At 49.9% G+C, this 12,697-nt stretch overlaps 2 protein-coding genes across 4 annotated transcripts in view; one reads left to right on the top strand and one right to left on the bottom strand.

Moving 5' to 3' along the window:
- The window catches only part of LOC149340771 (uncharacterized), a 27,520-nt gene extending 17,054 nt beyond the window's left edge, over positions 1 to 10,466 (top strand). For all 3 annotated transcript variants that reach the window (XM_089549638.1, XM_089549636.1, XM_089549635.1), the window contains 2 exons: positions 5,960 to 6,138; positions 6,449 to 10,466. In XM_089549638.1, coding sequence (XP_089405764.1) covers positions 5,960 to 6,138; positions 6,449 to 8,209 — 1,940 coding nt within the window. In that variant the 3' untranslated portion in view covers positions 8,210 to 10,466. The remainder of the gene's footprint in view (positions 1 to 5,959; positions 6,139 to 6,448) is intronic.
- Positions 9,791 to 12,606, bottom strand: LOC149340770 (thioredoxin domain-containing protein). The gene is made up of 8 exons (XM_089549649.1): positions 12,308 to 12,606; positions 12,035 to 12,229; positions 11,787 to 11,925; positions 11,656 to 11,718; positions 11,497 to 11,592; positions 11,290 to 11,415; positions 11,188 to 11,224; positions 9,791 to 9,930 (listed from the first exon to the last, which is right to left on the bottom strand). Exons 1-8 carry the CDS (start codon positions 12,438 to 12,440, stop codon positions 9,820 to 9,822), a joined length of 900 nt encoding a protein of 299 aa, XP_089405775.1. The 5' UTR covers positions 12,441 to 12,606; the 3' UTR covers positions 9,791 to 9,819.
- Positions 12,607 to 12,697: the final 91 nt, after the last annotated feature.

Here is a 12,697-nt window from a genome sequence, read left to right as displayed (position 1 = left end):
CATTGTAAACGGCTATATCAGGGATGTCAAAAAATGTTTTCCTGTATCCCTTAGCATACTGCCACATGGTGGGAAATGATACCAGCTGCTGTTCTTGACAGACAACACCCCCCATGCTTTTGTTATGCTCTTGCATGACTTGATGTTTGAGCACTGGCTCACTACCCTTGTGTGGCGTTTTGCCGGTGTCGATAATTTCTGCTGCACTGTGGCAAGTTCAGATCACTGTGACAGGCTTTTGGTCCTGCCACTGAATCGCCATCATTCCGTATGAAAACAATCTCAAACTTACCCTTCTTTAATCACAGTCCTTTGAATTCTTTAGTTATGTTTTAGCTATTTACTCTCACTGTTCCCGCAGCATTAGCACCGCCATTCTTGATTGCCTGAAACAGTTGGGGGGAAGAATGCTAGTTGTCCAGTAAATGGTGTGCCCATTACGAAGTCTCTCCCCGATGAGGTCAGTGACAATGGCTTCACTACACAGCATTGAAGCAGTTGCATGTAACGTCACGTTTTGGCCCATGTACATTTCGAAATTCAGGCAGTAGCCATTGGAGGGTTTACAGAGCATGTAGAACTTGAGGCCGAAATGTGTGTGCTTGGATGGATTGGACTGCATGTGAGGCAGACGTCCATGGAACTTCATCAGGCTCATGTCCACAGGAAGGCGCTTTCAGGAGAATAGGCACTTTAAATACTTTCAGCTTGTAATCAGCGAATGGTTGGAGCTTATGGAGCCTTTATGTAGCCTGTCATCCGAGCTTGTCGTTTCCGTGTCATAAAAATGGAGGTACTGCGACAGCTCCCGAAAGCGCTTTCTTGTATTACTTTGCCAAACATACGTCTTGTAATTGTATTTCGTTTGGACCAGTAGGCGTATATAGAGGTTTTTTTTCTCTTGGCTTGTCAAAGTGCACAAAGCTATGTACACCTTGATTTCTGCTGGTGTGGTCAGAAACAGTGCAGGGCCTGGTGAAGAATGCTGCTTCTCCAGTGCTTAGTCAATCTCATCTGTCATTAGGGCATATAGAGCTTGCAGCGAAAAGCTGTTGATAATGGGGACTATATCCATGTGACGCTTCAGTCCAGGTGACCCTGCAAATGGAGATTTCCTTACTTTTTTTTGCATTGCCGTTCTTATACCCAACGCACCAGAAAACACTGTCATCTTCGGTCACTTAGGCGCCGGGAGACGAGCAGTACAAGCGGTGTCTTAATTCATGCGGTTCGCACTCGCACCAGCTGTCCGAGTCACTGTTATCTTCAGCTGATGGCTCTGAAACGTCGCTCAACTCCTCACACGTGTTATCGCTATCACTGTCGAACAAAATGTTCAGAATTTCTGCGTTGGAAACGCCCTGCCGACCTCTGCGGGCTGCCATATTCTTTCATGCACAGCAGCAATGAAAAAAACACAAAAATAATAATAAAAAAACATTTCAGCAACACTGTGAAGTGCTGCCATCTGTTGACAGCACATACAAGTGGCAGTTTTGTGGCAGTTTTTACAGTAAATTCTGCCTTGACCACGGCAACTTTGGCGAAGTGCCCCTGCCGACTTGCAAGCAAAAGAGGAAATTTCTACATTGTACTGGGGAGATTTTACCAAATCACTGCTGTGCAAGGGAACATTGCTGCAGAGCTTCAAGCTTTTAACCCCCCACTAGGGTGTCTAGAAGGGGAGGTGTGAAAACTGGTGAGGAAAAGCTGGCTCCTTCCGCGTGACTGCCGCGCGGCGGCGCTGTTGTCAATGGCGCCGTCAGCACGTCTGCCTGTGTGAGCAGGGAGAAGGTATAGCGCCAGGCGACGCTATAAAGCGCAGGCGCTGAGATCGGCGTTACCAGCCCGCGATAGAGGAAAGTAAAGATGGACAGCGCGTGCTTGGAGCGCACGCCCGGCACGGGCTGTTCGGAACTAGAAGCCTGCCATGCTGGTCATCTTGCTCTGGTGCTCTTCTGCGACCCCGCAAATCTTCAACAGTGGTGACCCGGCGAGCCGTGCCTTCTATCCCAGCGGCGTCCTAGCATGGCAGGCTGGCAAGGCCTGGATTTCAACCCCCCCGCTCCCAGCGTTCCTGCCTGCAGGCGTCGGCGGGTGGTTCGCCCAACTGGTGGCTGCGATGTACTTGAACGGAAGAATGGCCTGAGGGGCGAGTTGGTGCATGATGAAATGAACGGCGGCGCAACAAGGACACTAACAAGAGAGGGGACACCACATGCGCATGTGGTGTCCCCTCTCTTGTTAGTGTCCTTGTTGCGCCGCCGTTCATTTCATCATACTTGAACGGCATTACCATCGAGCCGTTTAAACGCGCAGTCCTTTGCGACATTCTCCCGCCCGACCTCCTCTGCCGACTCGCCTGCCCTGCCTCAGGATGTCGGTCCTACGACAAGTTGCGCGCTGCTGTCCTCGCCTGCTACGGCGCATCCTACTACACGCTGTCGCTCTATGACGAGGCGGACCCGCTTTCACCAGCGCCCGCACCAGCATCGCACTTGTCTTCAGCTGCATCCTATGGAAACAGCACGCCGCAACTGTCACTGGCAAGTACTCCGCCGCTCCAGTCCAGCGTCTCCGGCCTGGCTTCTTTAGCACTGACCGCACCAGACGCTACCGCATCGCTTCCGGCAGCACATCCTGCTACCCCAGTTACGCTAGCAGCACTGTGCGGCCCGAGTCCGCAGTCCACGGTCCGGAGTCCACGGCCCGAAGTCCGCAGTCATTCCCTCAGCAGCTCGTCGAGGTGCCTGGCCCACCGCGGTTTGCCACGTCAGCGAACTCAGCGACAGATGCGCCTCGCGCCAGCCTGTTCAGCGCCTCTGGCCATACCGGCTCCCAGAATGACGTTACAGCGCCTTCGGCCCAGTCCGTCGAGCAACTTCTCTCATCTGCAATTGTGCCGCCGTCAGCCGAGCGCTTCCTCAGCTACCAATGCCGTCAGTGACTGACCTGAGCGAGCGTGCTAAGGGCGAAGTGAGATTGCCGGCACCACAGAATCTGTCAGCTATCCGCTCCACTACCCAGGAGGCCACACCGCCTCCACATCACATCACAAAGACCACATCAGTCCACGGAGCCGTTTCGGCCGCTCCCTTGCTTGTGACGGTCTACTCTGCATGTCAGCTTCCCGCCGACATCAGATGCAACGTTCCAACACCAATGACACTTGTGCCGGCGGGCAGCAGTACAGTCGGTGACGGCCCGACCATGGCCTGCATTGCCCTCATATCCTTTGTCAGCTCGGCACCCTGCATCATTTGCCCGTTGCGCAGCAGCCAGGTTTGTCCACCTGAGCTTGCGCACTCCACGCGATGGCTCTTCCCGGCCCCTGACATGAACTTACTGGACATGTCCCCAGGAGTTCCCCTCAGATGTTGCCGACCCACCTGCAGACCTGCTTGCCGCCGTGGCTACTCCATCTCTGCCCTGTCGGCGCGTACATTTCGCCGTTCCGTCTAGGCGGGGGGCCCTATAGTGCCCGGCGACGCTATAAAGCGCAGGCGCTGAGATCGGCGTTACCAGCCCGCGATAAAGGAAAATGAAGATGGACAGCGCGTGCTCGGAGCGCACGCCCGGCACGGGCTGTTCGGAACTAGAAGCCTGCCACGCTGTTCATCTTGCTCTGGTGCTCCGCTGCGACCCCGCAAATCTTCAACAAAGGCTGTAGTGGAAACGCGCTTTATAGAATTTTGGACGTTCTGGCAAGTGCCGAAGTTCTTCAGACATTATAAAGCTGAAGAGACGCTGCTGTTGACATACAAACGCGGAGAAGCACAACAGTATCTTTGGGCATCTGTGCGAGCTTTGCACGAGTTTTCCGCTGGCCGAAGGCACATATTTTATGAATCTCTGCTAAAGGCAGTGAATTTTTATGCTGCTTATCTAGGGTGAAATATGTTCTGTACAAGCAATTTTTTTCTTCTCCTAAGTGAACGCGTTAACGCCAGGATCACTGGATATGTTACGTTTTACGGCGGTGTTATCACGTTCGAAAGCGGTTGATTCGGTTTATACCTGCCAATGCAGCACTAAACCATCACAAACATGGTGTTGAGAGGTTTCAGAGCCATTTCAACCACTTTTTCCTCGAAAATTCGCTGCCTCTGTTGTGGGGGGCGTCATGCCCTACGCAAACGAAATTAAGCGCGTTACCCATACAGCTACAAGATCGGGTGCTGCAACCGCGATTCATGCGTTTTGAATATGATACAAGAACCCAGTAAACACATGCAATATGTTCCTTGGCAAGCAAGCTGTATCGGCAGCCAGCAGATCAGTTTTGGTGCTTGGGTCACATCACACAAGGCTTTGTTCTTTCTCCTTTTTTTTTTTTCATTCATTCCTTGGTTGAGGCTCTTCAAAAGAAAGTGAATCCTGGTGGGGCAGAAAAACCTGACTACGTAAGTTGTGAGCTCAGAACAATGCTCCACACAACCAATTTGTGGCAAGTTAGTGCTCACCTTGTAAAATATGCTGAAAGCAAAATTTAGAGTGCAGATGGGTTCTGCAGAATTGGTGGGTTAGCCTGCTTTCAAGAGTATGAATCAAGTCGTACAGTGAGGTCGATGGGTATAAAAGCCCACCCAAGTCCCACTCTTTGCAGACATGAGCTGAATTCTCTTGCAGCGGCTTGTCGGGCAAGGTGGCGCATGGAAAAGAGTGACTTTTTCCGAACACAATTTGCAACCCGAATCGCACCCATGAACAAAACACCACCTCTGAGTTTTTTTCTTTGATGTTGGTGGCATTTCTGTCAGCTTGCAGCAAGGGTATTCATCTAACAGCACACGCTGGAGATCGCACCGAAACACACAATGACGACGGATCAAACCACACGCTGTGACTACCTTCACCCTGTGGTCTCTTCCGCAATTGTGACGGCACCCCAGACCGCAGCACTTGGTTTGGCCCTGGTGGCAGTAATGCGCAGGGGGCCACCCCTCTCTATGGGCAGCGCGCTCAATCTTCACACCTCCCCTTCTAAACACCCTAGCCCCATTGGATGCATTTTTTTAAAGCGAAAAGCTTCACTAGGCTAGTCAACACCGGGTCTGGCGTGCGTCGTGATCAATTTTAGCCACAGTGGCACATGCTTAAGTTTGCTGCGCGACATCACTGTAGAGGCGCACGTGGTCGGCGTAGCCGCAGCCGAGCGCGCCTCGCCGGTCGACCTTCGCTGTCATTCGCGCGCTCTGCGCGTCTACCGAGTGTGCATCTGCGCGCGCTCGGCTTCCTCGTATGACGCTACTTGCAGCCGCGTGTTTACCACAGTTACTACGCTTGCGGAAGGAGGGCTATATAACGCGCTTGCCTACACCGTTATCGTGGTGCTCCCAGTGCATTATGCACGAACTGCGACAGCCATGACGTCAAACAAAGCATAACTGCAGCTTTTCGCTTGTATATCCAGGCTTAACAAGAGCTAAGCCACTGCCAATTTTTTTTTTTTCGGAACTGGTACCAAAGTAGTCATTTAGTACCTGCGCTGCCATCTGCCGGCAAAATAAAAAAAATGCTTTAAAACCGGGCACAGAGTGCCAGATAACACGACAAGCTGGACTCGTCATGAACCGGAAATGATAGTCCGCTTATGACGAACCTGACTTATCCAAGTTGGTTTGGGGCTTAACAGCAGTCAGGCTGCTGTACTGCTGTAGCATGTTAAAAACCGAAACTTAAATGTGTAGCTGTGACGTGTTGCTGCTCAGGGAATGGGGTGTACTAGAATTGTACACCTTTCCTTACTGCACTAAGATAAGTGTGAAATTAAGAGTAGCATTGGCGACATTGAAGCCATCCAGACGCGATCTTTGTGCAGTCACTTAGTGGTAAGCAATGTGGCCCCCTTGCTGCAGGTGATGTTTGGTGTGTGTCTTTGTGTGGAGGGCATATTGTGAATAACCTATTGCTGTGTGTTACAATAGAGAAATGAAAATTCCCTTTGATTTGTGTGCAGGGGAGCACCAGTTCGTGTTCAACGACACACCCAGCTGTGAGGTGGTGCATGGTAGCCTGTACGGTTGCCTGCGTGCGCTCTTTGGCCTGTCAGTGGTCGGGATCCTTGTCTGCATCTTCTCCTCCATGCTTGTCTATCAACTGCTCAGCCATGAACGGAAGAAGGTCTACCTAGAACAGGTTCTTATGCCTCTTGCTTCAGCATCATTCGTAGACACTTTTGTTTGTGAATAACTTCTTGGATGCTGCAGCACATGGAAGCCGACCTTGTCACCCTTGGAGAATTTTCAAAATCCGTGGCATTCTGGGAATGTAGGAGGGTTGCACAAGTGCTGCAGAGCAGTTTGCCTTTTTTGTTCATTCGCTGCATTCCCCACAGCTGAATTATTATTGCTTAGCTTTCTAAAGCTATTGGGCCTCTCTCTTGATAGCCTGTGTCCCCATGCATTATGCTTTGTCTTTACTACAAGTGTAACCCTTTTGCATGCAGTTGGAGCTCCGTCGCAGGCTGCTGTACCGGCGCCACCCCAACCATGGCCTCTGTGCCTGCTATGGTGACATGTGCCACCCGTGGCCCCTCTGGGATGTGCTCGACTACCGGCTGCTGGCACATCAGCAGGGTTCGCATGAGCGGCCCGAGGAGTTTGGCCAATCGAGCCATGCACGGGGCCGCACAGCACTGCGGCGGCGCAGACCACCACTCTGGTGGTTGCCATGGGCGCGGCGCACTCGCTCGTCATCCTCACGTCCCGGCTGCAATGCTGTTGAACGGCTCTTGGTTCGTGATGGCTGGCGGTGCAGCTCCCCGGCTGAGCTGGTGGGCCCCCCTGGTTCACCTAGCCCCTGGCGCAACGGCTGCAGCCATGCTGGCGCACGTGCTGAGGCTCGGGTGTCATCACGCACCGCAGCAGCAGCTCGTGCTGCGCATCGGCGTACGCGATCTAATGACGGGGTGTTTCACCACCTTCAGATGAACCCCAGATACGGTCCGCAGTCATTTCCAGAACCACCGTGTGGTTATGCCGAGGTACCGGCCTACCTTTGGGGTCCACCACCACCTTACTCGCAACCACCATCTTTGGAAGATGTGGCTTGTCTTGGCGGGGAAAGTTCGCCACCGGAGGCCAGCCGCTGCAGTGTAGCAGAAGGCACACTTCAAGGAGAAGGGTGCTCCTCCAAGAGAAGCACTCCGTCAGCAGAAAGGCACGTTGTGGTTACTATCGGTGGTGACTTCCCAGAGGTGCACTGCAGGGCAACGACGGCACGTGATGGTAAGCACAGCGCAGCTGAAAGCAGTTCTTTCATTGTGGAGGTGCCCTGCTTTTTGCACAAAGGGGGCCTGGTGTTCCACACGCTGCCTGCCCGTAGCCGTCGCAGGCGACAGCCCAGCCCATTCAAGTCCTTGTCGAACATACCCCTGTGCATATCAAGGAGGCTGAGCCTTCTGCGCCACGAGAACCTTCGCAATGGTGGAAGCCTTGCATTCCTCCGTAGCAGGAAGGCCTCTGCGCTCGAGTGGCAAGATGAAAATGCGATAATATCTGAGCTGGGTCACACAGTGCGTGTCATCTGTGAGAAGCCTCCCAAGCAGACGTCCATTGAAGAGAGCAGCAACAATGCCACGGAAACTGCCACTCCAACTGTTGTGACGCTGCCACTGGAGACTAGCCAGCTTGCACCGACCACGGAGCCTTCATGGGTGCCCGCTGCCAGTGTGAAGGTGTTGGCACCAGTGCATGCCCATTCGATGCCAAACCTGAGCATAACGGCATCATCGGGCTCCTTGCGTGCTTCACACCACGATGAGGAGGAGGAGGAGGAAGAAACGTGGACATCGCGGGACTTTGCAGACACCGGCAGTGACGGCAGCCAAAACTCAGATGCCACATCAGCCCCCTCCATCCCCGATGAAGAGGAGTACATTTACGAGGGGGAGTCTAGTCAGGCTAGCGCAGTGCCTCCGCCGTTGCCCCCAAAGTGTCTCACTTGGGGGGAGAGGCGGCAGAGGTATGTGGTGTTGTCAAAGCGGCAGGGCTTGCCACCTCTGCCTGTGACTAGGGACCCAGTGACATTCCTTCTCGAGACTGGCAGCTGCTGTGCGTGCCCCTCGCAACCGCAGGTGCGTGCGGTGGCTGCGCCACCAGAGACAACGTCCAGCTCAGCATGGGGCCCAGAGAGTCAGTGGCCGCCAAACAGACGGCTGTGCGGTGACCACGTGGAGCATGAACTGCTGAACAGCTCACGATGCTGACGCCCGGCCACCGCACGCGCGTACAGTGCCCTGGCTGGCTCACACCTGCTTAGCTTGAGGGTACAGAGGTGCTCAACACACGACTAGAAGTATGTTGGAACATTGCGTGTGCAGTGGCGCAGGCAGCTTTCGAGTGGTTGCATGGCAGTGACTGCATTTGTCCCCACTTTTTACAGCGTAGAAGCTGAATGCAAGCATGTCGAGTACCGTATTTTCTGGTGTATAAGTCGCGGCTTTTTTTTTTTTCAAAAATCTTGCTGATGCGTCCTATTCAAGGGTGCGTCTTATATGCTAATTTTTCCTTTTTTTTGCGAGTTGAGAAATTACTCGGGCTCTTGTTCAAGTTTTTTTCACCGAAAAAATATCACTACCAATGACGCGGTTGTAACACGGTTAATACTTCAATTCATGGACCGCCATGCGCCACTTTTCTTTAAGTGAACTTTATCATGAAATGACGGGGATGACGACTTCCTGGATCACAAACACTCACTGTTTCGGAGGCCCCAAGCAAAAGTAATGTGAAATGCCAAAAGATGGCGACAATCGCGCTTCTCGCCATTGTCAAGACAAGCCAAAACAAGCCGGCATTCTTTTTTAGCCACCATTTGCAACTTTCTTTGCTCCGTGTATGTAGTGAGAAGAGAATGTGTCAGCCGCGTTGCCTCCAGAAATGGGCGAACTTTTTGATAGCACATTCGAAGATGAAGACTTTGAAGGTATTAAGTAGAAATAAAATGTTGTTATGGACATATGGGAGAGCTCTTTCGTTCTTTCTTTTTTCTAAAACGTGGGCGGTATGGCGTGGGTGTTGCCTTTTTCGATCACTTAGCGTTGCTTAATAATTTCTCACCGGTACGGTGAATTTCGTGATGGTCATGCAAGCGTGTTTAATTAAGCCTGACTAGCCTAAATGGCTAAATTGGGGTGCGTCTTATATACCAACTTTTTCAATGGCATGTGCGTCTTGTACAGGGGTGCTTATACACCGGAAAATACGGTATGTCAGCGTGGTGTTCTGCCTTCCTTTCCCTCAAGTCTCGCATGTTGATCTTCCATATCACAGTATGCTTTAAAGGAATTGTAGTGTTTCCAACATGCATGTCACGGACTCGTGCAATGGCAGTGTGTGGCCACTTGCTTCAAGTACTGGAATCTCCAGTTTTGACTGGCCACCTAAAGTTCGTTCTCCTTAGTACTATGAACCAACGTGCATTTTGTTTATCCTCTTCCTAGAGCTCTTGTACAGTGACATCCTGCTCCATGCTGGTGTGTGATAACCAGCTGTTTTTTTTTTTTGTGGTCTGAACCACCTTGTTCATTTGTTACATTTCTACTCAAGTATATATGGTACTATTGCATTTATTTGCCTTGCGATATGTCAGCATACTATGCTTCGTACTTTTAACTGTGCTAATGAAGTGGTGCTTTTAGTACTTAAGTTATGCTGCTCACAATTATTATTTTGCATTTAAATACTTTATGAATTAATTGTCTGGTCACCAGACATGTTTTACGAGATTTTCCTTTGGCAGGACTTGCGGCAACTTGCAATAGAGGCTGTGCTGTAACCAAAGAAAACAAAATTTAGAAGAATTTTATTCTAAAACTCATTCTTTCTTCAATGGTTTCTCTGCCTTTCGAAGTGAAAGAGCCTTGTATATGGTGTAAGTGACTGAGAAAAATGCCACAAATCCCAACATCACAGTTCTTCTGTGTTCCTATAAAAGAATAAAACATTGTGTCAACAAAGTCTGCTTTTGTTTTAATACAGAACAGACCTTCAATGCACACTGCAGTTATACCTGCATGTCTGCATTGTCTCAGTTATACCTGCAATTGCACGAATGCTATCCATGCAAAACATATATCTTTGTATTAAACTAACCAGCAGCTTCTCCTGGCATCTGGCTTTTGCAATTCACAGCAATGGAGGAAGTAACACTGACAGCATCCACAGCTCTTAAAGCAAGGAAGAAACTCTATTATAAGGTCTTAACTGTGGCCGCTTGTATCCGGTCTCATGCTTCCAAGTGCAAGCCAGTTTGGAGACTGAAGAGAGCAACTGCATTATTTGGACAATTTGAAAGCGTTACTTTGTTTTCTCCCCTCACCCCCCACTTCTGCTTGTCAGCACCAGATTGTCCGTTCAACTATAAGCACTGGAAGCTGAATGCTAATTATGAAATGCATGCATTTCACTGTTTAGTATTTAGCAGTTTGCTTACAATAAAGGAGCTCTGTGGCGAGTTGGGAACACTTTAGTCTTGCTTTTTTTTTCTACCACTATGGTCAGGTACACTTAGTTAGACTTTGTATTTGAAGGTGCGAAGTTGCCATTCTTCGCATATCGCTGAATGGGACTACGAAACCTATGGTGCTTTTCCCCATAACACCATTTTCCTTGTGTTGAGGGGGAGGATTTCTGCAGGGTGGAGCAGATTTCAACCAAGGGAGCAAACACTCATCATAAGCACCGTTTCAGCACAGTCATATGGCTACAAAGGAAAGCTATACAGCTTTCTCAGAATTTTGAAGAAAAAATCATCCTGGTCTTAGGCTCATGGTGGTGCCATTGTTGCATTTGCGTTGCTACCTTTGTGGCTATCTTAGCGTGCATGTTTTTTGTTTTTTTTAATGCAGTGTGGTTGACAGCAGAGCGTAAAAGGTACTGACAATATGTGAAACACTGCCAATAAGATACTTGCAGTTGAGGTGTTTCTTTCCTGCACAGGCTTAGGATCTTTATCCCAGGTAAATGCATAGTGAACTAGCTGTCTGTAACGAACTCTGTGTGTATTGTAGCTACAGTTCATTAGAGCTACATAAACATTAAATTTTGATTATCACACTGGGCATCTTTATGCGAGATCTTGTACGGCCTGGGATGCATGCCCTTAATGCTTGGCAAGGTAGCAGCGCTTGAGAGGCTTTTATGATGCTGTTGCAAGTTTCCATCTGAATTCGCCACGACTCACCTTCAAGAACAGTGCAATCTTCTCGATCATCTTGTCACTGCAAAAGAAAGTAAATACAGGCATTAACATCTGGTCAGTGCATGAAAACAACAAGGATCTTACAATGGTGTCTGAGGCACTGGCACTGGATGAGCTTTCATGTTTTTGAACAGGCCGTCGGCAAAATTCTTTAACGACTTGATCTCCAGCTTTTTGAGGTTGTACTTGTACATTTTACCAAGTCGGAAGCTGAAAAAGGAAATGGAGATTTAAATTGTACCCTGGCAGATGTACGTGTACAAGAACGTAAAGTACAGTCACCGCACTTACAAGTATATGGTGGGGCATTCTTTGATTGCAAACCTTTCTGCCAAGCCTGGAGAGCGGTCAATGTCAACTATGGCAACATTTGTAGTCCCTTTGATTCTGAACAGAGAGAAAAGTGTTAAAGTGCCATAGGTATACAAGTGTGAGATGTTCTGTACTTACTTTGATGACAGCCCCTCCAGCACGCATGTCGCCAACTCTTGTTTGACACACTTATCTGTATGGCTGCGACATTAAGCAAAGGTGTCAACACACTGCCTGTGGGCATCTGAGCAGAGTCAAAGGCAACTCACAATACGACAAGCCAGTTTCCTGTAGTGGCCCCTGTCGCAGCTTGTGTAAGGTGCTCAAAAGAGTTGTCATCGAGAACCTTAACTGAAGGCTCTAAGCTCCGGCCTACCCATTCCAGTATGCTGTCCGGGTCGTGGCGACCTGAGAAAGCAAGAAAACCAAACCAAAATATAAGCGTTCACGAGGGCATCCACCTCTTAGCTCAGTACCAAGGCAGCGCAAGAAAATAATGCGCCAACACAAACCAAACCTTCGAAGAGGGCAGGAACTGATCTTCGGAAAAATACTAGTGCAGGACGGGAGGTCACACCATAGCGTTCTTCAATCTGCGGTTTGTTGACAACTTTCACAACACCCACTCCGTAGTCGTCGCTCAACTCCGGCTGCTTTGCATGCAGAATCTGTTCGACTTCGACGCATTCCGTGCAGGTGCAGCATTCTTGCGCTGCAGTGAAATCGCTGTGTTATTAATCTGCACACCGCAAGATACTTACGCTGTCAATTAAACGAGGATGGTACGCACTGAATATCACGAGCACTCTGTCATGCTTCGCTATCGTCGTACGGAATTCTTCCAGATCTGAGTCCCCAGAATGAGCCAGCAAAAACTGTGATGCTAAAAATACTGTTAGCGTTAAAGTCACGCGGTGAAGCATGGTAAACACAACACGTCAGAAAACAACCACACTTCTTTCCAGCCTCTCCACCAAGCAACGTGCCATGCGCTTCCAACGCGACACAGGTGATGACAGGTGGTTAGGCTGCTCCTTTCTTTGTTTTTTTCCTTTTTAGAACCAAACACGCGACAACTGCACGGCTGTGCAGCAGGTGAATACCCAATAGCAGCGTAAGCGTGTAAAGACGTGTGTCTCGGCATTTTTTTTTTCTTCTGTCAACTTAAAAAAAAGTACAA

Source organism: Amblyomma mixtum, chromosome 6, assembly GCF_055824585.1.
Source record: "Amblyomma mixtum isolate Tamu chromosome 6, ASM5582458v1, whole genome shotgun sequence".
In the NCBI taxonomy this organism is placed as follows: domain Eukaryota; kingdom Metazoa; phylum Arthropoda; class Arachnida; order Ixodida; family Ixodidae; genus Amblyomma; species Amblyomma mixtum.
The sequence above is the reverse complement of the archived record's forward strand: the minus strand, read 5'-3'. Positions and strand labels throughout refer to the sequence as shown.

Coding starts and splice junctions, on each gene's coding strand:
- LOC149340770 (XM_089549649.1), bottom strand. CDS start 12,440: ATGCTTCACCGCGTGACTTTAACGCTAACAGTATTTTTAGCATCACAG. Junction 11,926..12,034: donor AGTTCCTGCCCTCTTCGAAG/GTTTGGTTTGTG, acceptor TTGCTTTCTCAG/GTCGCCACGACCCGGACAGC. Junction 11,719..11,786: donor GGAAACTGGCTTGTCGTATT/GTGAGTTGCCTT, acceptor TTAATGTCGCAG/CCATACAGATAAGTGTGTCA.